The sequence below is a fragment of the Aythya ferina genome, assembly GCF_964211825.1.
Source record: "Aythya ferina genome assembly, chromosome: 7".
Taxonomy (NCBI): domain Eukaryota; kingdom Metazoa; phylum Chordata; class Aves; order Anseriformes; family Anatidae; genus Aythya; species Aythya ferina.
Genome location: NC_140302.1, coordinates 26,586,192 through 26,613,692, shown reverse-complemented (window position 1 = coordinate 26,613,692; position 27,501 = coordinate 26,586,192). Strand labels below are relative to the sequence as shown.

The window sequence follows — 27,501 nt, the reverse complement described above, 5'->3', positions numbered from 1 at the left end:
TCAACAGTGGTGCTGGTCAAGAAGACAGAATAGATATTAAAAATCACTTATCAAGTGTATTGTTTTCTAACGCATCCAACAAAGAGTTGAGAAAGGAACAGTATGTACACAAATAATGCTGAGAGTTGATGGTGCACCAGTGAGAAAAATGGGCAATTATTGGCTTAAATCTTTTTCAGTTCTGTGACTTAACCTGGGACAGCTACACTCTCAACTGAAACAGATGCAAATTTACATACAGAGCATAGATGTCTGAAACATTAAAGGAGAGGTGCTGTTTTGCCTCCATTAGCAACGGCCTGTTGTGATTTTTGAAAACAGCACTTAAATCCTATAGGACCAATCCTTCTGGCACAGTTTCAGGTCAATCTAGAGGTAGCATTGTAAAATTCAGACCCCAGGAAGTTATAGCGAACAACTTTAAAAATTTGATTGCATTCTTCTGTTTGAAGAATCTCTATCACCGTGGAGCTGTAAAAGTTGTTTGTTTGAATTTAGTACCCTGTTGTGCTGTGTCAAGTGGAAAGCATTCCCAGAGAAGACCTGGGGGTGATGAGAATACAGCTGATAAAATGTATCCAAGATGAGAGCACTGTTGATGTAAACGAGAATGAGTTGGAATACCAGGCAGATAATTTTGCACGGTGGGTCTTTAATAATGATGATTAGACATTAGGCACAATGATTTTTCTGGTCTGCATCCATGTTTAGTCTAGCTTGAATAAGTACAGCAATGTTTTAACATCATGTTCACATAGTGTTCCTGAGACTAAATTTGCAATAGTGAGTAGTGCAAAACATAGATCCGTGTCTTAGTTACGTGGCCACAGACAGCATCTGTTGCTTTCTTCCTGTTGTGTTATGAACCTGATCACCCGTGTGCAGACTCTCTCAGCACCATGCTGCCCAGCTAGTTCAGCATTGTTTTTAATGAGACTAAATATTTTTTTTTGCCTAGGGAGAAAAGACAGGTTAAACGTAATCCTTGCATTAAGTTTGGAACTAGCACTGAAGTAAAGCATGAACTTGGGTCAGTACCCTGTGCAGTACCATATAGCCTTTCTAGATGCATTTGTGTAGCAGATGAAAACAAGGTCAAAACAAAGATTTAACCTAGTACTAAAAGTGGGTTGGTAGTAGAGGAAAGGGGTGTGTGTGTGTGTGTTGGGGGGGGTGAGATGGTGTGGACCAGCTGAAGATACGTTTGAGAAAAATGAAGCTATGCTTACCCTACAGCTCCTCCCAAAGTTGCAGAGATCTTTCACGGGCCTGAACTGGATACTTCAAAGAGCAATAGTTTTGGTCCAGCCACTGATTTTCATCTTAAACCTATAGGCAGGCCTTTACAACCTGAGTCTTAAAAGGTAGTTATGGGTCAGGAGTTCTTATCAAACTGAAAAACTTTTGGTTTCAATTAAGACATCATGGCTTGCAAGGTATGAACAACCTGTCTTTCCTAGAATAGCTACTGGGAGCTGGTTTCATCCGGGAGATGTGTAAAACAGGTTTAAATACCTCTTCTGTCAGTCTGTTGTTTCCCAGGTGAGTGTACTAACTCACCTTTCCTTCTGTCCTTTTTTCTTCCGGGGCTTTTCAACTTTATATAAAGTAATTCAAACAAGCAAACACTTTTAGGGCTATACCATGGCTAGTGCTCACCAAGCATGCAATAGAGCCAAGAAGTTTTGCTCTTGGCTGTCATCACAAAGTGATGAAGACTTTTCTCTCCACTTCTATACGTGTTATGGCAGAAAAAAACTACTTCAAATGCTGTTCCTGCTGAAGAACAGAGGTCTTGCATTTCTCTGGAATAGGAAGAGCCATCTGTATTCAGACAAAAACTGGCATAAGACTGGATTTTCAACTTTTTTATTGTCTCTAATTTGCTTGTTGTTTTCTTCTTGCCCTTGTTGGGTTGTACTGATTGGTAAGCGGTAAAGAAGGGGGAAAAATACAGTCCCAGGGGAAGAAAATAAAACCAAAGAAAATAAAAAAGGTGAGACAGTATTTTTCATTTCATTACTGTGTTCCTTCACAGCTGTATTCTGACATTTAGAACAACATAATATGCATGTCTCTGTTCATTAGGTTTCTCAGCACTACATAGTGACAGCCACAGAGAAGGGGGAGGGGGGCAAAGAAAGGAAAGAAAGAAATGATCTTAAACATGAAGTAACCTTTGCAGGCTAAACAACAAAGAAATGAGAACAGCGAAGGAGAAATACATTTTCTGAAAGAGTAAACATAACCAAAATCATGGCCTTGAATTAGGTTATTCAAATAACATTATGAAGGGGAAAAGAGAATACTGAACTCAAGGCAGAAATAACTAATTTTCTGCCCAATGACTTGTTTTGTATGCATATCTTTGAGCAGATCTATTACTAGTGTTTGAACCAGAGTAAATGACACAAGGAGAAGACTGCTGAAACTAAGGATTGCCTTAAAGCTGGGTCAGGAGCTGATACATGCCCAGGAAAATGGGAAATTTGTTCTAGCAATAAGTATCTACACCATGTGCAGGTATCTAAGCTATTACATAACGAACACCTTCATGTATATGATACAAGGTGTTGTCAAATACAAATACTAGCTTTGAAATGTTAAATGTTATTTAATCATAATTTTACTCAGAAGCTAGTATATAACAATGTTACTTTAGATCTTAAAGGTCTAAGTTGCAACAACCATGCATATTTTAATGGGTCCTGGAATACCTCTGATTGTAGAAGAATTGTTAGATACACACACATACAAACAAACCAAAAACAAACAAACAAAAAAAAACAATATGACTTTCACCACGTTAGTTCAAAGTTCAAAACCAAGACATTTCAGCTCTCTGGAAGTGGGAGAAAAAAAAAAGGAAAACAAAAAACACAACTCATTGGCAGTTTTGTTTACTTTTGTCATGTCATTATTTCTGAGATGTCAATTACAATTTCTTTTTTTAAATTAAGAAATTAAAGTTCTCAGTGGAGTTTTCTTTTGTAGAAATGTGGAATCATAGAATCATCTAATCATTAAGGTTGGAAGAGACCTACATGATCATTTGGTCCAACCAGCACCCTACTACCACTATCACCCAATAAAGTTTGTCTCTAAGCACCACATCCAATCTCTCCTTGATCAACCTCAGGGACAGTGATGCCACCACTTCCCTGGATTTATGATCTCTCCTCAAAGTTGGGAGGGGGAGAGAGAAGTCAAAACAATGAGAAACTCATGAAAAATAATTGTTTAATTCTAGCAGTTGCAAGTTGCTAATTTTAGTAATCCAGAAAATTAGGCCTGACTTTAATTCCTAGGTTTTACAGACGGGGGAAGTAGGCTTCATAAGATCTTTCTATGACTTTCCCCATGTCAGCTCAAGGCAAAGAATGTGGGAAAACCCTACTGTGTTTCTTACTTACTCTTCCTAATTTCTATGCCTGCTATTTTCTGGTCTACCTCTAAAACTACCAGATGTCAAAATATTTGTTAGGGGAATATTTATTAGTCATTTATGTCTCTAGTTCCTCTGGAAAGCAGAGGAGGATGGTGCCAAGAAAAGATAACAAGGCTTGGAAAAAGATATAAGCAGCTTCCCTGCAACTGTCCAGCTGCTTTGCAGATCAAGGGAGGCTGGAAGCTGAAAGCATGTGCAGCTCCCACATCATATGGAAGGTCTCTACGCAAGCTGGTGCTGAACCTTGTTACTGATTTTACCATTGTTTCATCAGAAGAGCGGTTATTTGGAAAGGCTTTACATACTCCCATGTGCTCATACCTCCTTCCTCTTCTGTTTCCCTTTTACCCCTTTAAGTTTCATTCACTTGTGAAGTAGGGGATTTAAAGACTTGTTCAAAGGGGTGAGGGATAGCAGTGACATAGTCTGGACCCAGACACACAGCTGCCTGTCTGTCACCAATTAACATTCCTAGGAAAGAGGAGATTGAAATTTTAGCACTTTATAAAGCCTTAATTGGTTTGCAAATCATATGTGCCCACTGCTGCTCTGCCATCTGGGGGCTAACAATGTGCGTGGTGGCCATCTCTTCAAAGAGAACCTGCTGGTTGGAGGGAGGCTAGATGGCACTGAGGTCAGTGTGTTTTTGGGAGAGTGTGGGGGGGTGGTATCCATGTCAGGATGCCCTTGGGAGTCAGCAGGCATAAGGAAGCGGTGTGTGTGCATGTGAAAACAATTGACATAAACTGCTCTCTGTCATAGCTGTTGTCCTTGGGGTCCCTGGCTAGGGCAGGAGTTAACCAAGAGGCTGTTTCAGGGGGACATGGATCATTTCCCAGTTTTCTGCAGGGTGGCTGTCACTGGAGTGTCATGCTGGGATCCATGGCCGATGGTCAGGGCATCCGGAGGGATCTGGAGGCAGCTTGCTGTAGTGGGGTAGGACTGGTGGGGAGCCATGTGAGGGAGGCACTGAGGAAATTAGGCCTGGAGACAGACTAGGAGTCACACGGGCTCAGTACTGAGCTGTACCTGGAGTTGCAGGGAGCCCTAGGGCAGGCCCATGGACTCAGCTCTTGGAGCTGCAGGGCTGCCCTCTGTGCCACCCTGGGCAGGCCTCATCTGCCCATTGGTAAAGGATAGAGTAGGCTGGTGGCTCCTGAGGGCTGTGAGGTGTCCCCACAGTGTGTTGGGGACTACCACTCATAGCTTTGGTGTGGGGAAGCCTTGGGCATCAGGTACCTAAATGGAGACCGTAGAAGAGCATCCCCATTGATTTCTGGAACCATTTGTGCAATGTCACCAAATTATAAAACTGGGGTTCCTGCCCTTGTCTTCTGCCTGGTGGGGTTTGCACTTTAACAGCTAGAGTTTCCAGCCAGTCTTTAGTGCACAGCAGGATGAGGCTCTTGTTTTGGATGCAAAGCAGTAAGTGGATGTAGATGAAGATGGGAAGCAGGAGGTTAAAATGGGAGTGAGCAGGTAGGAAGGGAGGCTTCTTCCAGTAGATGTCATAGAAGATGGTTGGTTCTGGTCGACTGCTGTTTTTTCAAGCGCTTCTCCTGTTTTCCCCATCATTCTGCATGTGACTTGTGTTCATTCAGATCACAAATGTTTTGGACTGACCTTGTTTGTGCTATGAGGAATTTAACTTGTGCTGTAGAAATGAATAAATCTGTTTCTTAAATGCATATAACCTGTTCCCTTTGCTTTCCTTTTCCAATAGCTATATGCTTATGTCCTCAGCTCCCACATTACCATGCTTTTTCTGGTCCTTATATACTGAGCATATCAGAAAAGATTCTGTTGCTGCTGTGGTGGGTTCAGGGCTATTTGCTTGTAGGAGGCAGGATGGCTTTTGCCTTTGGAAAATGGTAATGGCAAGTTCTGTTCCTTTCTCTCAGTGCAAGCAGTGACTTGGATAATCCTCTGCCATACTGCTGCTAGCTTCCACAGAGTTTATAGGGACTGAATTTTCTCCAGTCCTTGGCTTCTCTGCCAAATTGTTAGAAACTAGCTGATGAAAATTAAAGTTATCAAGGGAATAGAGGGGTGCATATCTGTAAACCTAATTTCTTAGGAACCCAGGTTGAAGATGATAATGTATATAGATCAGGGTTTTTGTCAGATGAGAAGTGTTGTGCCTCTTCAATTTACTGCAGTCTTAATGGGATAGGAAGGAGGAGATGTATGGTGATCTGGTAGGGAAAAATACAAAATAAATTAGTAGCAATAATAATAGTCTCATAGTTTGTCCCAAATGTAGGTCTTGTTAAAGGAGCATATCATCTTGAATGCCAGTTGTTATTATTATTATTATTATCATTAAGCTTTAACAAAAGAGCAGACAAATATTTTACTGGAAATTCTTTTTGATAAAATTACCCTCCTCCCCGGCAAGGTAATTTTATTCTAGAAGTGTCTGTTTTGACAGGAGGGAAGAGCTGTTTATCAAAAGAGCCAATAAAACTAAATGTGGAAACATTTCCATTCTGGCTAAATCTAAAGCTTCTCACTGAAGTTATAGAAGTGTCAGTTATTGGAGACATTTGGAGGTCCTTAGTTCAACCTCCTGCTCAAAACAGAGTTATCACCAGCTTTAATAAGGTCGGCCCTATTTTTATCTAGTCAGGTCTTGAGAACCTCCAACAATGGAGGGCTCTGCAGGTGTTCTGGGTAGCCTGTCCCAGTGTTGAAGAATTTTTTTTCATGGATATTCTTTGCTGATATCCAGGCAAAGTCTCCCAGGCCACAGTGGGTGATCATTTGCCAGTTTTTTTTTTTAATCTTTAATCATCTGCCACAAATGGAAAATTTGGCTGAACACAGGCTAGTGGGTTATCCATGCATTGCAGCTGTGAAAAATATCAACAATTTCAGTGCTTGTGAAACAGAGCAGAAAGTAACCTACCACAGAGCAGATCTTATCTGGTATCCTAAAACAGTATGTCTAGCATGTTAACTCCTTCCCATGCATTCTTCTTCCTAGGGTTAAGGGAAGAACCTGTTCACAAATGGAGAGCAGTTGAGCAGAAAAAGGTCTGACTGGCTCAAGATAGACCTCTGCAAATACTCCCCATGTCAGTTTAGGCAAATACTTTTAAGAATTCATTCAATTATGTTAAGCACCCATTAAAGGAATCCTAAGTCCTCCCTGGGGTCATTTCAGTTCTATAAGATTGTAATTGTTTGAGACTAACCATGATTTCTTCTTTTGCCTTCAGGTGATTCTAATTCTGACAAAGCTGTACGACTACAACCTGGGAAGCATCACAGAAAGCTCTCTTTGGAGGTATGAAGATAATTTGAGCTAATAATTACCACCTTACTTAAATAGGAGCATCCTGATTCGATTGTTTTATTGAATTTAATTGGATTTTTTAAAAATATGCTGGAAGGTTTGTAGCTTACCCATCTCTCTTGTTTCTATTCTTTCGTACTTAAGGATGAAGAGGCTGAAGTCTTGATTGTTTTGTTTCAGCTAGATAACACTTCACGAACCTGCTGTCATTTGATTTCCCCTTTTCTATCTTATTCAGAATCAAATCAACCAACGGGTTTATTTTTAGAACTCAACAGCCTCAGGTCCTTGTTTATAATGAAGAATCTCATGGCTGTCTCCTGCCCAAATGATAGTTATGAAAAGTCAGTGCTGTTAAGACTGGGAGCATGTTTGCATTTAAAGTTTGCTCAAATGAGTATTCCAGGTCTGTTTGTTCAGAACTCATAGTTTTAGTACCAGATTATGGATTTCTACTCGTGTGGTGATATCTGCTGTAGTAATTTATAGGGGATGCCTTGTGACTTTTGATTTCAAAAGCATATCATGCACATTTGCATTCAAGGAGAGCAGGTAGTACTTTTTTTTTTATTTTATTATATATATATTTATTTTATTTTAAATAAATCTCAAAAATGGATCTAAGGGGTGTTTACTTCATATTTTTTTAGTGGTAGCATCAGGAGCTGTAATGGATGAAAGGGGAGTTTTCTCATACTTCCATTTACAAAGCTTTGGTGTGCAGACTAGGGCTTTGTTTGCAGGTTTGATAGAGGTGGACAGACTACTGTATTGATACAAGAAAACTACAGTTATTTTAAAACTAAAACTTCATTTGAGATTGAACTTGTTTTGATAAACTTGTTTAGGAAAGGATTTTCAGCTCCCAGGAAGAATTTTGTGTCAGAAGTAGAAAAAATAACCTTTCTGTCCAAGGAACTGAGTAGGGATTTAAGAGAAAAACAGAAGAGGGATGTGGTCTGGAGTGTGTTGTAAACTCAGTGTAAGTGCTCTGCCACACTAGTGTGCAGAAGAAAAGTGCATTATTTCTCTCTGCCCAAAATAAATCTAAAAAGAATTAAGAAAAAAAAAAGAAAAAAGAGGGAGGAACCACCCCCAAACTAAAGACATATCAAAACTTCAAGAATTTTCGTTCTAGCAATAGGAACACACAAAATCATGATTTTGAGGCGTTAAATAAATAGTCTCTTATCTTACTGCATGGATAGTTTAATTTTTCTATTTCGTATGCATCACTGCTAGGGCTTGAGATCAAAAATGGTCTTATTGTCTCTACTATCCTTTTCCTGTTATGATATGCGCATTGAGGAGCTCGACCTAGGATCTCTCAGGATTGATGCTTTTGCAGAATTTTTCTAAAGGGGCTATGGAATAAATTGGTTCCACAGTGGTTTCAAGAAATAATATTCATAAATGCAAAATCTGTTATTTTTATTTTCTCTTACTAACCTCACTTGTTTCTCTCTGAAAAATCTCCATCTGTTCTATTAGTCATTGAGAAAGGCATGGTGTTTCACCATGTGGAGAAACCTCCTTCCCTGGTGCTGAAGAACTACTTGGGATGCAGTACGGGATTGAGTTGAGATACTAATTTAGGACTAAATATAGTATAGCCACATAGGAGAAGAGAAAATACCTCTTATTGAGGTGTATGAACTTGGGCACAAATGTACTGATGAGTTTATGCTGTTGCCTGTTCCAGAACAGGGTTCTGTGGAGTCTGAATTTTACCCTTATTAAAAGAGAAGAGACTGTGAATATCACTGGAAGGTTGTACGAGAATCTGGGACTTTGGTGGTATACCAGGCCTAGATCTAGTGAGTGTTGTGCACTTGTCTATACTTCAGACTGTCCTAATGTTAGAATGTGACGTAACATCAGAAAAGCTATATTATTTCCTCTAATCCTATTGCCGAAAAGTAGTATAGGAGAGACTATATGAACAGGAGCTTCATATCTGACACTTCCTTGTAATATTCTTCCAGCCTTCATTCTTTAGGTTGACATTTAGGGTCCTTCCTCACCCTTCAGTTTAAGGTCTGAGTCTGAAATTTTTTTTGCTTTTAGTATGTCAGGGGTTTTTACTAATATATAAAATGTTTCAATTCTCAGTGGTTTCAAGAAAGAATATTCACAAAAGTAGAATTTTACTAGATATAAGCTAAATTAGTATTGTCTAGAGTGTTTTAATATTAATACCCTTGACATCTTGGAGCAAAGAGTACCATAGATTTGAGAAACCTCTTGGCTTGTTTTGAACATGTCAGCTCTAGTTTCACTTGACACATGTCACTTGTCAGGACTTGGTTACAGCTGCATGGCCAACCATCCAGTATCCCAGGGATAATGTTTTTGACTAGGAGATATTAGAGGGGATCCAGGACAGCTAAAATGAACATATGTATCTTTGCAGTGCTCTGCTATTATTCTTGATTGGCTCTTTGGTGTTCGTGACTTCTCTGTCACCAGTGCATTTCTCTTACCTTGTTCCTGTTGCCTTAATTCAGGCCCAGGTGATTACACTGTGTTCTATCCTGAATCTGGCTCTGCTGTTAGATCCATGCTCACCATGCAGGCATGTGTTTGGTTCTCTAATAAATATCCCTCTCAAGATCCCATGACATCTTCTCTGTTCTTTCTGTAATGGAAAGAAATGACAAAATGGGCATATCTTATTATTTAATGTACCTGACAGGGAGGTTAGTAGCTGTCGCACCTCCTGGCTACTTAAGTGACATGTTAATTTACATCTCATTGATTGTTTCAAAAAGATACAAAAATGGACTTGAGTGATGGGAAGAAACATATCTTGCACTTCAATTTATTTCTTGCCTCTAGGTTTGATGCTAGGGAATGGAAGAAATCATGATCTCATGTCTAGTTTGATTTCTGATGTCAAGAGTTCTGTTTCTGAAGGATAGAGGAGAAAGACAGGTAATTCTGCAGGTACCCACAACTGAAGAGGAATCTTTGCCTTGAGAACGTGACAAAGAAATACCACCGTTGCCTCCTGTGCAGAGTGCGTTCTGAAAAGGTTGATGAATGATGAGAGGCAATTTAGAATCATGTCACAGACACGAGTCATTTGTGCTATAGCTGGTTATAAGCACATCTGTCAGTGGAAGGTATAGTTGGGTGATTTAAGCAGTTTTGTGACTGATGGGACTGTAACCATCTATAACACAACTATGCCATTGCCTACAACATATGCATCTGTCTTCTTTATAAACACGCTGCTACCTACTAGGATGACATTTCTTTGTAATTTTTCAGCCAGTTTAACTACAGCTGGCTGCAGTACTAATGGATGGAGATCGCCCTTCTGAAACGACCGATGAATTAAGACACTACTGGTGACAGACACAAAAGGACAAAATACAGTAAAAGGAAAAGAAATAAATTCTATACAATCTTCTAAAGTACTGAAGTTCAGAAGCTCACCAAGCTTTAGATGCCAAGTGAACTGCTGATTCTGTATATGGTAAATTAAATTCTGTATCAGGCTGGGCTTGACTTTAATTATGTTATCATCTCAGCATACTTTTTCCACTGTTTTAGTTGAGGTGATTTTATTTATTTACTTATTTATTTATTTTTATATAGAAGAGAAAGAAAATAGGGAGGAGAAAAGACTATCTTTCACTGAGCAATTAACTGAGTGTACTGGGTTTATTTCTCTTCCTGTCTTGGGTATCTCTCCGATCACAAAGAGGATTAAGCAGTGAGTGTTAGGAGAAGATGTTTTTTATCACTGGAATAAGATAAGCTTATGTTTGCAGTAAATAAAAATGTCAGAATAGTCACTATGGTATGCATGAGCTGCAGACAGTGGAAGGGGAGGACTAATCTTTTTTTTTCCTGTTTGCATAAATATGATACTCTGGAGAGATGTACAGGACGCCTTCCAACAGGACCTTGAGAGGCTGACGACCAATGAATGTTGCCATTAACCTCTTTCTTTTCTTATAGTTCCGTATTTGGTTAGAAATTACTAATTTCTTAGAATTTCCTGTAAATGTAGCAGTAATTAAACTTTACTTTTCAGTCAGTAAGTAGGAAGATGTAGGGTTTGTTTGGTTTGAGAATGTTTATGTCTGAACAGATATTTTTTGCTCTGTTAGTTCTAGTAGTTACTGATGATGCTTCTGTACTTGGATGCTGTACTTGAACTCTCAGCTTCCAGTTCAGGCCTGCTGGTAGCTTCCAGCCTGTACTCCACAGTTCTTAGTTTCTGCTATAGGGAAGCTTGTATGTATGCTGTAAATGAATCTCAAGAACTATGGAAAAGACTCATGCGTCACATAGGTCTAGTTTTAACTTAACCATATGTAAAGTAGGGGATAATAAAAGTTACTTTTTTTGAGAGAAGTGAATTTTGGATGCATTTAGCTAACTAGTGTCTTCAATATTTTGAGGATCACATGGTGATAAATACTAGATAAAATGTCTCAGGTCTCAGAACTCTAGGGCTCTGTTTCTAGATTTGTCATGGCCTTTTTTTTTTTTTCTTTTTTTTTTTTTTTTACCCTTGAGCCACAGTCTTTTAGCCTATCTATCAGTTTACTAATCCCCAACTTCTGGCACCACCGACACACGTTATCTTGCAATTTTGTCCCTTCAATAAGAGAAACTATGTATTTACAACATTAAAATAATAATAATAAAGAGAAATAATAACAAAAAAAAATCCTTAGAGCATCTCCACTTCTAGGTATAGGAGTAGCTTTCATTTCTTCCATAGTGCTACTTCATAAAATAACGAATTCACTGGGAGTTGAGTGTAAGATGACATCTCTTGCTCAAGGAACTGTAAGAAACATGCTTTTAAAGAATTACTGCTATGTCCTAATTTTGTTCCTGTTCTCTTCTGCTATTAGCCACTTCAGAAGACAAGATACTGGGCAAAGGCAGACTTGAAGTCTAAGTACCATCAGTATTGTGTATGTATGATGAGTAATCTTGCAGTCATCATCATGAAGGGAAGTGATATGGTGAAAACGCTTGTTGATGGAAATAGGTTTGTGTTAGTATGTCAGATCATGAAAAGGAGCAATGGAGTAACAGAAATTATTTCCTCTTACAGCTGCTATAGGGATAGGAGTTATAGGGAGAGAGGTAGATAAAGACTGAAGAGCCTTTCTGGGTACAACCTTGCATTATTAGCCAAATGATGCCTGACAACTTCATCTTGAATCTTGTTTGAAAAGTCTCCTTGTTTTGACTGTATGTTTACATCTAAAAAATATTTCTAAATAATATAGATGCTTTGAAGCCTCATGTATTGTTGTTTCTCCATGAAATTTTCTGACTCCTTGCAACGTGTGTAAGAATGCCCTCTTTTCAGACCAGAGCTATGGCCATCCATGTCATCTTCAGTACTGTTGACATGTTTGTGAAGATTTTCTTCCTCTTTACTATAAAGTCCTTACAGCAGGAGACTCCAAATTTTGGCAGTATTTTCTTCCTTTGAGGGGAATTTCCAGTAAATGTCTGTTGCTCTATTGTCTTGCTGCACATTGTATGCTGGTTCCTTACTTCTGTTTTGCAGATGGGCTGTTCTCCACGCACATTTTTCTACCTGCTGAGCCGCATTAGTAAGGTCATAACCTGTGGTTTAGTGACACAGTGTGCTCTGCAACAGCAGATTAGGGTCTTTTAGATGGAGTAGATAGGAGAAGCAAATCCACATGAGAAAGGAACTGACAAAAGGGGGGAGGGGAAGTCATTAAGTACATTTTAACCAGCAGTTCTGTGGGAAAGGGGAATGCAAAAAGGACTACTTGAAATGCTTTTATCTATAAATATGATGCTTCAGTTGCTCAGTGTGACTGAATCACTTTCCTTAACTGAATATCAGAGCTTGATAAATGCTGCTGTATTATCTCCCACAGGTATTTAGTGAAATTGTAACAATAACACTTCCTCATGTCTTTTTATTTTATTTTCGTTTTTGCTTCTGGAAACGTGAACTGCTGGATGCTCTGTGTATAGATGCTGGAGAGCATCTGTAAGGAAAGGAAAATATCTACATGCTCAGCTATTTTTGTAGGAAGAATTATATTTTATAGTTTGATCGCAGCAGGAGATCTGATTCTGCTGGAAGCAGGCTTAGAACATGGATTTCATGTACTGACTGAATGTGAAGCTGAGTGCAACCTTTTTCTTGGTTGATGGGACTGTTCAACCATCAGGACCCCTAGGGACTTTGTAGTCTCTATAGCTATCAGTTTTTCACATGAATGCTTATTTTATTCTGGTGACTTACAATAAAAATTTCTATCACAGTCAACTCTTCCAGTTGGTTGTCAGAGTTTTCTGGGATGTCTTGTCTGCTGTCAAAAAGAGTTCCAATAAAACTGGAGAGAGGGAGAAACAAACAATAACAACAGAAACAACCAGGAAGGTTTTTTTTTTTGTTTGTTTGTTTGTTTTTTAATTTATTTATTTAAGATACAGCCCACAGCAGATGCTTTAACTGATTCTAAGTTAGTAGGATGTGAAAATCTTATTGAATTTTACCATATTCTTACCTTCCCTGAAGCGTGAAGGCCAGGATAGCTCTTGCATTTTGTGACCTGACTTCTACCTTGATTTAATCAACGGCAAATAAGTTGTGCCTTGGCAGCATGAGGAGTCATACTCTGATATTTTGAAGGATCAGATTTGACTGAGGATTTAGTGATATGCTCCTCATTGCCTGGTCTGTATTGATAAAAACTTTCAGCACTAATGACAATAGAAATTTATTAAGAATATTAAAAATATGTTCTCTGTGGCAGCCAGTTGTGAAATGTAGGAGTGCTATCAAGTAAATAAATAAAAAAACACCAATCCATTTTCTGCATGAAAAAGCATGTAAATCAGCATTATGAATATTAATGCTGACATATATTATAAATATACTGTAAATAACAGGTGCATAGTGTTCATGCTGCTTTACAGACGTATAATGTTTAAGTGCAGTTTGTCATTCTTCTGTAGATTAGAAAATGAACTTTTACATCTGTGTTTCCCAGACTGTATCTGTTTGTGTAAATGAGACTTCAAAAAAAAAAAAAAAGTAAACTGAATTATGGGATGTATCTATTTGTTCTGTCTGTGTAATAAATGCAAACAAGCTAGACTTGATATGCAAGAAGAAACAAACAATGCTGGAGTTACCAGTTCATAAACAGAAAACAAAACACTCTTAATGTTCTTATTTTTTTCCCCACTGCACATACTTTTCCTTTTGCAAGGATGTGTAAAGATGTACCTGTCTTTTCAGAGGGATATATACTCATCTAGTTGCAAAAAATGTATTTGAGTCCGAGCTTGAGTAAACCAAAACTACTCCAGTTTATACTAGCTTGAGCTCTGAGGTCTTCAGATCCAGGTACCATATTTCTGTATCTGTGCCTTGGGAATTGCACAGGCAAACAACTCAAAGTTTATTATTACTACAGAAAGAGCCAGATGTATCTTTTGGTGTCTCTTGAAGGATATAATGAAACAACTGTACATGATGTGCTGTAAAAACGCATATTTAAATTGACACCAAATATTTATTGCATAGTATAAACTGACTACTCTTTACACAAAAGCACAATAGCTTGCTTGGAACTGACCTTTTTTTCTGATTTCTCTAATCTACCAGGTAAGAAATGGACAACAGAGAACAGGAGGAATAAAGCCCACAATTAATCAGCTTGTATCTTCAATATTGATAGCAAAGAGGAAATAAATACTGTGCTTTGCAGGGAGCTGGAGCAATTAGGGTGAGGAAGGTTTATTTTGCCTCTTGTCATTCAGCTATCCTGGTGGGAGCAGGCAGGTTCCATGGAGCAGACAAACCTCGTACCCTTGATGGCTTCTGTGTACTCAGTGCTGAGAAGGTTTGTGTATGTCTGACAGGGACAGATAAAAGAAGCTTGATTCCCAGTGAGCAAGGAGGTAATTCACTGCTACAATTCCCCTTACAAAGGCTTGGAGAAAGTGTATGGGGATTCAGGAACTTTTTTTTTCCTAGCTGACGGCCTCTTCCTGCTACAGTAGAGAGTAATCTTACTGGTAAGATTCATTAAAATGATGTGTGAAAATGTGCCTTTTTGATTATCAAAGTCAATTGTCACACCTTCTAAGATGATACAGTGCTTTACCAACAGAAGGTAAAAACCCTTTTCTGTCACCCCTTATTTTCCTGCTGCCCCCTAAATAAGTTTGTTTCATTAAGGAGTGGCATTGAATTTTCCTAGCATGCATTTTACTGTGTGCTTCATTTTGAATCTATGAGAGGCTAAATTAAAAAGAAGAAACTCAAAGAGGTCATATTGTGTATTAAATGACTTATAAGGAAAGAGAGCAACTTTGATATCAGATCTTCCCTCGAGGCAAAATTACTGTACAATGTTGTTGATTCTACTAACTTGCTTTTACTTCTGTATTTTCGTGTCCACATCTGTATGTGTGTTCCCATTTGTTTCCTTCTGTTCTTTCTTAAAGCCTGAGCTCCTAGACTCAGGCAACTGTTTGCAGTCACAGCCTGGTGGTGATGGGAGAAAGCCCAACTTCCTGGTTTTCACATGGTGAAGGGAAAATTAAAGGACTTCATCTCCTATACTGACAGGAAAGCCCAAATATATTTTTAAAGTTTGATTACATTTTTTATTTATTTTTTTTCTTAAAGTGATGTCTTGACTAGGAAGGCAAACCAGGGTGGGCTGGAAGGAGGATCAGAATGAGGTGGATTACTCCATGATCTGGGCATCTGGATTCTTACTGGAGGCTGAGATGTCAAATTATGACATTTTTTGCTTGGATTCTGCCCTAACACAGGCTAATCCTTGCAAAAGAGTAAGAAAAGATGAGATTTTAAATAGTCTCTCTTTCTGAACATCAACACAGAAGAGCTTTTATGAGTATAGACTCTGTAGAGTTGCTGGAAAGAGCTGCTAGATAGGAGAAACATTAAAAGCAGCAACAAAATGAAGACTTTGTGAACCACATTTATAATCTTTTCTTCCTTATCTTTCTAATTGTGTTTGTGTGTTTGCTCTTCTCTTCTTGTGGCTTCTGGGAGGTGAGGGAGGAAAAATCACAAATTTTTTTTTTTTGGTCACTAAAAGGTGGTAGCATTATTTAAGTGGAAGGAATGTTTTTTTAAACTACAGAATAGATATGATTTTTGTGTGTGTGTGTGTGTAGAGTTCTTCCTCATAATGAATTTTCCTTGCTAGAGTCTTCAGGAGGTGGTCTGCTATTTTTCCTAGCCTGCCTCCAGCAGTGCCCAATAACTGCCAGCTATTATCAATGTTAAACTCTCAATATGTAACCCACTACCTTTGGGATAATGTTTTTTCTTGCCCTGCTACAGAAATCAGCTTATGCTCTTAAGCATGAGTTTTGATGACTTGCAATATTAACATAAGCAACTATTTAAAAATACATATTATAGGCTATTGAATTACTGGCCCTTTCCAGTGAGCACATCTGTGGCTTGTAAGACTCTGACCTCCTTTTGCTGTGAGCAGTGTCTGCTGACTATACGCATTGTGAAAATATCATTTCTCTTTGCTTCCCTGCCAAGGCTCGAGTGACGATGTGCTCTCTTGTTATGAGGCAGCATAAAATTTAGAGGCTAGTCACGGTGAAGGTAGTAAGAAAGAAACTTAAAGACCTCAGTAAATTTCCCTTCTAAGTGTTCCCTTTTCAAAGGTAAATGGTCTTATTCTTTGTAATCTCTGATTGTGTGTTAACAGCTTTCACAATGCTAACTTTTTTTTTTTTTTTTTTTTTTTTACAAAAAAAGTACATTACAGTTGCAGTGCTTTATGTCCCTTAAAGGAGTCAAAGGAGGAAGAAGCCAATACATTTTTTTCTATTTTTCTTTAAAGTCCACTATCTACTCAGCAGATATATACTGTAAATTCAAGACGTGGATGTTACACGAAGCAAGTGTGATGACACAAGTGTTTTAATAGTCTTTGATTTATTTCCCTAAGTGCTTTATTAAGATGATGCACAACAGCATTTGGAAGCCAAAAGCAGTCTTAGGAGAGACTTAGATGAGTTATTTTCAATCTCCTGACTTTTCTTCCTCAACACAGTAATTTGTTTGATTGGGGAAGAAGGGCCCTGGATTCAGAACAGGGATTTTACTTCTTATTTAATGTTTCTTTGTGAGTTAATCAGCCCAGTTTGTGGTCTGAGTCGGTAGGAATATGAATGAACTCACTGTGATACAAGAGAGCTTCATGGTTCAGAGAAAGGATACTGCCTGGGTTTAGGAGATTTGTTCTGTTACTGGATGGGTTTGTGGCAATCAAATGGAGAAATATTTGGTTAGGCATAATCAAGAATCAGCAAATTCACATGTATCAGTAGTCAGCTGTGAGGTATCCTCTCCTGGCAAGATACTTATAATGATGTTCTGCAAGGTTAGTTCCAGGTACAGTGATATCAGGCACTTTTGCCATTAGTCTGATAATAAATCTGATATTTTTAAGACAGGTAGTGTAGTGAATTACTGAGACTTGAGAAAGTCACAGTGATCAAATGGATTGCTTAGTAAGCTGGCCTGACTTGGAGAAATATATTTTAGTCCAACAAAGCAGACTAGTAGGATAAGGGCTAAAGGTTTTACTTAATAGTACTATGTACAGCACAGTGAGGTGCTGTGATCAAATGATCTGTAGGAGATGGAATAGTGAACTGAACATCATGTCCCATTGTGAAGAGGCTGAATCAGACCATTTTGGTCATTGTATATACAAATTAAGGAGCCAGAATTTGAATTAATAAAGAAATGAAAAGTAGAAAACAATAGTTATTGCATGATACTGATTTGACATGACAACCTTTGTGGCATTGTACAATTTTCAGCAAAACCCTGTGCTCAATTATGAGATTTCTGGACAGAGTTAAAAGAGAAATGGAGGTGCAAAAGTGTGTCATGCTGTTTAGAGTATTTCTGTGCACTAGAAATAATCTAAATATGGCTAGCTAGAATGCCATCTTTGGCTCAGGAAGTCAAAGAATCCCATCTGTTGGAGACTTTGAGAGTGTTTAGGGGAAATACGGATTCGTACTTCCCGAGCTTTTATGCTGATATCTGTTGTTAACCATCACAGACAAGGTACTGTGCTGAATGGACTTCTGCTCTGACGTGAGTTGCCCACCCTGATATTGTTATGGTAGCATGGAACTGTGTAGGTGAATTTACACATTGGAGGTGTTATTGTGGTGTAGTTTCATACCTAAATTTGCTCATTTCTATTGTCCCAAAGTAATTGTATATTATTAACGTAATTGTTTTACATTTTTCCGTTCCAAATTATTTGATTCAGCACAAGGTTAACTTGGTGAAATGTTGATATAAAATATATACATAAATATATACATGTTGACATAAAATAATACAACAGATACGAAGTTCCTAATTTTAAACTGTATCAATGCTATGTAATCTCAGTGAATATCCTGGAAATTTATGGCATGTATCCTTCTTAAGTGATGCATATAGGAAATGCTTGAAATTTCAGGTGAACTGTTTGCTGTATATTTGTTTGGTGTATATTTACATGAATGGTGCCTTTCTAAGTGAAATAAAAGAAAATATATGATGACTAGTGGAATAAGGTGGGCAAAAGATTGCACACGCCAAGTACAAGATGACATGTGTCATAGAGGAGGGAAAAATCTAGTTTTTGATGTGAAGAAGACATGGCTAAGCTTAAAAAAGATGCATGTGGTGTCAGCTCTTCTGCCAGTAGAAACTGGTATTAGTTTACTGACTTGAGTCATGCGCTACTCTCCACTAACTGTTGACCTGCTCCAGAAGTTAATTTTATATCAACAGCCAGAAGTCATATCACCCGTGTCGTTAGGCTTCTCTTCCTATTGATATTACTTTTTTTTTTTTTTTTTTTTTTCACAGCTGCTGTTACTGTTTAGCTTTTTAGCATTATCAAAATTTAAAGTAAACAGAAAAAGTGGTTGAAAACACAATAAGTGCAGCAATAAAATCTATTCAATCTATGTCCCATTAGAAAATAATGGTCAGTCTTGTAATCAGCATAATTTCATTGACCAGCCCCTCTATTAACATCATTAAAAAGCCATTGGGTTTGGCAGTTGGCTTCTCTTACATTCAGATGCTCCTTATTGTTTCAGAAGAAACCTGCTGAGTCAATTTCTTTAGAAAGAAGATGGAACAGAATCTCGGAGTAAACAAGGTTTCTCAATTTGCAGAATTTCTGCTGAAATTGCTTTTTAAAAAAAAAAAAAAAAAAAAAAAAAACAACAACAACAACAACAAAACAAACAAACAAACAAAAAAAACAAAACTAACTTGTAAAAAGATATAGCCTAGTTTTATATGCATTGATTATCTGCGGTGTGCTGTAACTCCTGGAATGCTGGTTAGGATGCTGGTCACTCACTGGCAGTATCTTCACCACAGATGATGCACCAGCTGTGCTGAGCTCAACTGACCTCTCTGCAAAGAAAGCTGAACTCCACTGAGACATGAGTGTCTGCTATAGAAGTTATCGTGGCACGTTCTTGATCCTGTGACTTCTGACCTAGTCTTCAGCTTGGTTACTAGTGCCTCTGAATTAACCTGTTTGAGAGTATTTTGGGAGGAGGTAGGGCAGGGAAAGATGTCAATTTGCTGTGACTGATTTGTGTGTGTACATGTGCAGTCTAAGATTTCTTTATTTTGAATCAAATAGTTTTTTAACTGATCCAAAATGTTTCTTGGCTTCTATGGTCTGGGGAAGAAAAAAAGGGGGGAAAATGTTTGATATAGGAAAAAAAACAAACCACAAATCCAGGTGTCACATAGCTGTGAGAAGATCTGAGGCTATTTACTTCTATCATGGTAGCTATCAGTCTAGCCTTATTTGTTTATAAATAATCCTGTTGTGTCGGTAAGAATTGATCATTGAATAAGGGAGGTCCATTTCCTTTTACAAAGGACTATTTTGAATGAAACTCAACATCCCCGTGAACCAATATCTCACCTCCAGTGTGAGCTTGCAGCACATAAAGAAGAAAGGATATAATAAGGCAAGCATGTGATGATATTTTCCTGATTCCACCTGATAGTGATTTCTGGCTTCAGAACTTCATAAAACAATAGTGGTCTAGTAGAGGTGTTTAATAACCCTTTGTGATACATTTTATTTTATTTTATTTTATTTATTTTATTTATTTTATTTTCTTTTATTTTTTAATGTGGGGGTTGTTCTTCCTTCTCTGTAAGTATCCATTGTTTGAACCAATACAAACTTTTAACATCAGAGTAGTGGACAGCTGAAAAGCACCAAGTGGTTGTTGGATGTCAGCTGCAGTAGGAGCTGAATTAATGCTTGAGAAGTGAGTAGTTTTCTGTGCCTTTTAGCCATCCAGTTTATTTTCCCTACACCTCTTTATTTATGTGAAGTTCTGCTGTGTGATGAAAGCCAATTCCCTCAGCTGTATTTTATCTTATAAAATGAACTTGCCACTTGCCATGTTGGATAAAATGCCCTACAGAAGTTAAAAAAAAATAAATAAATGACAAAAAAATAACATTTGTTTGTAGCCTTTAGGGCAAGGGGCTCCATATGGAGAGCAGAGTGTCTTTGAGTTTTACTGATTTGCTCCTTAAGCATTGCATTAGCTGTTTAAGGGATGAAGAAATTTAAAAGGGGTGGCTTTGGAAAGCTCCATTAACTAGTAAAGAAAAATTTTGGTTCTTTAGTAAACTTGCACTGTATAGATTTTGTAACATGCTGCATATGAGGAAGTGTGTTTTACTATGGAAGAGTAAAGTGATGGTGGTCCTGAATATCTTCATCTCTGTTTTGTTTCTAGGCTGGCCACATTGTTCCTACCAACCCACAATTTTTTTTTCTTTTCAGAGAGGTAGCAATGACCTTGTTTCTGAAGCCCCAGCTGTTTGGGACATGTCTCAACACAGCAGTGACTCCTATTTAATTTGTGTGCCTGAACTTGTGAATAGGGTCCTTGTTGGCTAGTTGATTAGCTTAAATTTCTGAATGTACCTAGTGATGCCCTCACCCTGCCATTTTTTGGTTTAATGTGATTCAGAGAGAATTGAATCTACCTCCTCCTCCCTGGTTTGATAAATTTGATTTTGCATAAGAAATATCCCCCCAGAAGTACCTGTAGGAAATCTTGGTCAGAAAGGCAAAAGCAGAGGGAGTTGAATTCTAGCAAGCTGTTCTGAGAATATCTGAGTCAGCCATAGCTTCTGCAAGGCAAGTTCATAGGATGTCAGCTTCCACCGGCAGCAAAATCTCTTTTCAGTGGTGAAGAAAGCTGAGGAAAAGGGGACTCATGTAGTTATTAGTAGTATTACTCTCAGTGGCTCCAGGCGATGTTACACACGGAACGATACCAATTCTCATGCTGCTTACTTGCTGTTATGCAGGAATCCCACCCCCTTCTTAAAGCACTGGCACTTCTATTAAAAGCTTTAGAGATCTGCTCTTGATGGAAGGATTTCTATTAGTTTGGATAGCACACACACAAAAAAAAAACATAGCTCAGTCAGGCACATAGGGAAAATACATGAAGTGTGGTTTAATTCTGGTCGCATAATTCTGTTAATGTTGGCAGCTGATAATGGAGCTGATGTCTTCCAGCTGTACTTAATGAGTTCAGGTCCATCCAGAAAGTGTGGTGAGGATAGTGAGTGCATCAACAACTCTGTCTTAGAGTGTGTGTATGTATTTGTATGTATGTATGTATTTGGTCTACACTTGACAGTTGTCTTGTACATGCCTCAACAACAACCCACTGGGCATTGTCATTCTGTCCTCCCACGTGGGTTTGTCCCTTCCTTTCCTCTCAAATTACTGCTTCTCTGGCCTCCCTGCTTCTGTCCATTCCTTTGTTAGCTTCAAGAGTTTAAATATAAATTATAAAATATAAATATATAGAAATATATAAATATAAATATTTCTATTTATAGAACTATAAATATATAGAAAGCTATGTATGTTCTTATATATATGTTCTTATGTAACACCACATAAGAGCCTAGAACTTTGAATGCAGATGTCATAAACATTAGTCTTCTCAATTCCAGAGCCCCTAGCACACTTTCAGGTAATTATTTGTGACAATTAGACTCTCCTGTAAACTGTAATTAAATTAGAGGAAAGGCTTATGTGGAATTTGGTAAGCTTTGGACCAGGCTTATTACCAGTTTTTCTTATCCTAAGAGAAGGATATGTATGTTTTTTTTAAACCATACATAAATACATAAAATTCTTACAAATAATTGGTACAAATTGAATCAATATTTGTAAAATAGTTTTTTTTTTTTTTTGGTTGGGCACTTATGAGTTATGCAGCTACTATGAAAACAGACCTTGCACTAGGGCAGGGCTGTTGCATCTGATCATGTAGCAAGTCAGATGGATACCACAAACAAGTGAGCCCAACGGAGCAGGGAGACATTGCTGGCACATCAGGCAATGGCTCAGTCTGCTGCCAGGGCAGAGTTCACTCCATCTGCTGTTGTTACCTGATTTAAGAGAGGTTTGAAGTGTATGAATAGGGGCTAAAGTTAATAAAAGAGATTAGTTAATCCAGAGAGCTTTTTGGATTGTCAAGCTCAGATACCTCAATAGTATGTATTGGCTTATTGTCCAAGAGATTGGGGATACTAGGGCAGAGGTAAACTCTAGCCTGAGTCAAATTCTTCCTCAAAGGACTTTTTCAATATCTGTCAGCTGATGTGCTGTATTAGAGAGAAATGAAATGGGTGCAAGTGGGAAAGTTTGTTCAATGGTTCAACAATAAAGCTGTTATCCTTGCTGATGTGTTACTGGGATAACTGTGCCCTCTCTGAGGACAAAAGAGGAAAAAATTATCAGGCATCATACATTAACTGTTAGACCCTCCTGATCAAGCCCAGTTCCAGACCCACTGCAACAGGGTGCCATGGACTCTCCATTGCTCCATGGTTTGCATAGTGGGTGCAGGTTGTTGCCCTGTTTTTTAAGTCACCAGCTACACCAGTACATGGTGTCTAGAGGCAGAAGCTGTAACATCGCAGTACAGCTGTGGAAGAGGCTTCTGAGAGATTAATCTTATCTGCCCAGATCTTGAGCTGGTAGCAGTCCTGCTATTAAAGGTCCAAGTTTGCTCTTACTAATTCACTGAATTCAGTTCCATTTGCTCATGAACTCAGAGAGTTATTTGAAATATAGTTGTAACATCTAGATGCAAAAAAAATGCAGAGGCCTAGATTCTTGGTAGGAACACGTCTAGCAGCAGACCACTCTCAGGAGCCTGTGAAAGTACGGTACTTCCATGCAAATAACTGAACTTGCTAGCCTCTGAATTGGACAGAACATGACAGCACTGTCAGTTGAGTTAATGCCCAGTGGTACAATAATGAAGCTGCACTGTTAACATTGTCTTTCTGACAGAGTCACGGAGAAGACGAGTAACAATGCCTTAATTCTGCATAAAATAACTGTTCCATTAGTTGAAATAGGCTTGGAGTGGGCTAGTCTGGAGATGAAGAACAGAGATCTCGCCCCTGTCCCTCAGGCAGGGTCTGCATGTGATTTACTTACTGTTTGTCTTCCAGTGCTGTCATTTGTTGCACTCTAGGCTGACTTTCTGGAATTTATACTTTTAGTTACCAGTGCTTCCCCTAAAGCTGGCTTTACTGAGTTGCCTACCAGGGCTACAGATCAGGTTGTCTATTAATTGCAACAAGAATGACTTTTGTCAATCTTCATTCACAACTTTTCAAAGTAAACTTTACTTTCAGCTTCTGCTTCATTTCCTGTATCTTGTTTGCTCTGTCAGCCAAAGATTTCTATTCCAGCATGTCCCAAAGGTGTGCTTTCTTAGTCCCTCAGTTCATTTTGGAATAATTCCCCAGCTGGTACAATCATTGGGATGAATGCAGGTATGTTGATTAACAGCTATGACAGCTACATCTAATTAGCTGAACTGGTATCTCCCTTCCTGAATACCCAAAGGAGGCTTTTTTATTTGAAGGTTTTATTTAGATGAGGTAGAAGTTGATCATTACACACAAGTCCAGTGGGTAAAGGCTATTCAGCCTCTGATTTAGCTCAGTAGCCTTAATACAAGGAGGCAAAAGAGATCTCATATTTCAAAGGTGATAACACAATCACCAGCATTTCCTTTATCTTTCTCTACTGTTTCCCAATAGAATAAAATTCGCTTTCTGTCATTTTGTCACAACCCTGAGCAGACTGGGGCCCTTCAAACTCAATCATACAGGTAGAACAGCATTAGGCATTTTACTCTGTCTGTTTCTTGTGGATAGACTTGGCCTAAATACTACTTGTATTCTTCCATGTTATCAATGTAGCTGAAGAAATTTAGTAATGCATGCTTTTTTCTTTTAATTTCTTTTCTTTTAATATCAGTGAATCAATGGTGAATACAGAGGTCCTTAAACTAACAGTTTTTGTTTAAACAGTAAGAAGAAACGTTTAGAAAAATACTGTAAATCTCCAGGTGATTACCATTTCGTGTCTCAGACATACTGTAAAGTAGTTCAGGGTAATTTTTTAGCATGTGTTTTTATATCTGGTGTTGCAATGAGAAATTTTGAACCGTGCAAACTTTCTGGGCTCACAGCAATCTCATGCAGTGTTGATACTTCATAGAACTGCTACTGTGCTATGTGTGGGTGAGTCAGCTTTACATTTGCAAAGTAGCCTTTCTTTTTCTCTTGGAACCACACATTTCACATAGAAACCCTATCTCTTTTTCTGAGACTTGTCATGGCCCTCCCTTAGAGCTGTTGTTGTCTCCATTGCTACCAAACCTTTGCTGTCTTCAGCTATAGTTTACAATTATATAGTTCTTCAGGCACAAGGGCTTTCCACGCAGAGCCTCTTCTTTGCAGATTTTCTTTACCTATCCTATGAAGCTAACCTGGAAGAGCCTGTCCAAGCTTAGTTTCATCCTTTAACTGATTTTTATTATCTATATCTTACTCATAGGTGAACTTTTTCAGGCTGTTCCCTTCACTTTTATGGACCATTACATCATTTTTGATACACTGGAAAAGTGCAGTTTCATTTTTATTTTAATGAGTTGCTCCTGGGAGAGCCCATCCCCTTTTGAACCCAATCACTTTGTCAGCTTTATTAGTCAAATTGCCAGTGGCAATTTGCTCTCTTCCATAATCATGAATGTAGTTGCGTTATTAAACATCTCATTCTATCTTACCCAGAAGCAGAGTTTGAAGGGCTGAAGTAGCATCATCCCACAACAGTAAGAAATATGTGGCTCATAGAGCTCAGGGAGCTCTCCTCAGGTGGAGGAGGCCCCTAAGTTGAAGTTTTGTATCATTTGAGAATGTCTGTATCTGTGCTTGCTTGACTGTGAAAGAGGTTTACATTTCAGATTATTGGTGGTCACAGCAGTAGCAGCCCCAGATTATGTTTTGATGCTCAGACAGCCACAAAAACATCAGTACTTCAGCTGACTATTTTGCTATAGGCTGCCCTTTCCTTCCACCAAAACCTGGGCCTCTTACATCTCAGGTGGTTATCTTCACAGAACTAACTAATCTGCTCCTTCTGATAAGCTGCCAGGAAAACTCCATTCAGTAGTTTCTTCCTGAAAAGTTTTGCTTTGGCAGGTTGGCATTTTCTAAGGTGATAACACGTGTCTGGAACATTTCCAAGTGACCCTGCAGATGACTGAATTTCAGTTTTATCCCTGAACTTTTTATGGTGTTTTCCCCCCTAACTGCTCCTTTTAGGCAAAAGCACAAGTCTGTAAAATAATCAAGATTGTGCAGGCAATGACAATGCAGGTGTCAAAGATGCTCTTTGAGGCCTTTCCAGGACTTTTGGAGAACTTGATAGTTGAAACTTGCACCATGATGGAGCTACTCAGCTAGCTGGAGAAACAGAATTCATGTTTGGTGATGAATTTCTGAAAGTGTATTTACTCATAAATACATAAAGGTTCAAACTAAAACTTGTCACCAAATTGATATAGATCAGAGAGCCAACTGGCTAGGAAGTTTGGATATGTCCTTGTAGAAAGCTGTTTCCAGGAACTATTCCGATGTAACACATAATTAGTGAAAACTTTATTTTTCCATGGAAAAGGTCTGCTAGGACACATTATTTTATGGATAGGGAAGTAACAGATGATCTGAATCTTGGTGACTGTCAACATCTCCATCAATGACATGGAGATGCTGCAAGATCTTGTGTTACCATGTGTTTCCTTCAGGTTCTGGTTCAAAGATCCAAATGCTACTGCTTATGTCTTGTTTTTTATTTGAAACGATGCCAGGAGTTCCCAGATGCTAGTTTCAGAAGGGGAACAGTAAAGGGGAAGCTTTTCTCCCCTTTTTGGCTTGACTTTACTTTGTGCTCCCACGGAATATTTTTCTGCCTCCCAGGAGGATAAGTGTTGCTGCCTCCTAGCAGGTGTGAATACATGGGCTTTTAGAATAATAATAAAAAAAAGGTATCCTGAATCCATGGTAGTAGGCATCTTCTGTGTCTGATCAATTTCAAAGCTCGAATGTGTGAACCACATCAATTAAGTGGCTATGTACCACTTTTCCCATGACAATACGTTAATTTTGAAGCTCTTGTAAGTACTGAAACACTTAAGAACTAGGATTTTGATTCTCTAAATGGGTCTGTAATTCTAGAGCATTACAGATCCTGCAACACCATACAGTAGTAACATGAACACTGATTTGTGTCCAGTTTAGATCAATCTTATTTCAAAAAGAATTTGCTAAAACTGAAGAAGGTTTAAAGAAGACCGATAAAGATGGGCCAAGGTAAGGAGAGATTTATGTAGAAGGAAGGATTGAGATAAGCAGGATTCTTTGGTCTGAAAAGCGACAATTAATGGGGATATGTCAGAAACCCATAACAGTATAAAAGTCTCAAAGAAGAAAGGAGGTGATTGTTTCCTCTTTTTTTTTTTTTTTTTTTTTTTTTTTTTTTTTTTTGTGCTACAGCAATTAGGAGCCATTGAATAAATGTATTGGCAAATTCAGTGCAGAGGAGGTGGGTGTGCGCTAATTGCCTGTGCTATTGTCAATTTAAACTCTCAGTGGTAAAGTAAGATCAGAGCTTGGAAAATGTATCTACTTTGATCCTACGCTTTTATACATTGTTGTAGCATAAACCTGGGAACCTGTGACCTTATGAGGTGTTCCTCTGACAAAAACTATATGAAACTGAGGCACTGCACTGCTGAGGCTGGCTCTGCTAATGCTAAAACATTTTCTTGCATCCTTATAGTATTTTTATCAGCGCTTTGGAGAGGTGTCCTGGGGAAAGCTAAACAAATGATCTGGGTACTGGTTTTCTGTCTCACCTGAAGCAGGGAGACAGGACTTACTACTTGCAGTCCACTCAGGATTTGTAGTAGCGTCACAGTGAAGCCTTGTAAATAAAATAAAAAGTGGAAGAGATGTCTGGGTAACTGTAGCAGGGTACTTGTCTTTGCCTAGGTATGGGGGAGTTGGGCCACTGGTTAGAATGCCACTGCAATGGATTTCATGTATTGCTTCAGCTTACCTTGCAACTCTTCTGGAAAGCTGAACTGCTGCTGTCAGAGACAGAGGAGCAATAGTAATTCTTCATGGGGGACACATAATAACCCCTGTCAGTAGTGCAGAAGGTTGTTCAGACAAGGTTCAGTTCTGTCCACGCTGCTGAGCAGCCTTTGGGCTGGCTGTGTTTGGGGGGCATAAACAAACCTTCCCCTTTGGGTGCCTGAC

The 27,501-nt window shown here is 38.5% G+C and overlaps 1 protein-coding gene across 6 annotated transcripts in view; it reads left to right on the top strand.

The window, feature by feature from the left end:
* Positions 1-27,501, top strand: part of SORCS1 (sortilin related VPS10 domain containing receptor 1) — a 287,728-nt gene that overhangs the window by 84,583 nt on the left and 175,644 nt on the right. For all 6 annotated transcript variants that reach the window (XM_084525016.1, XM_084525015.1, XM_084525014.1 and 3 more), the window contains one exon: positions 6,670-6,737. In XM_084525016.1, coding sequence (XP_084381142.1) covers positions 6,670-6,737 — 68 coding nt within the window. The remainder of the gene's footprint in view (positions 1-6,669; positions 6,738-27,501) is intronic.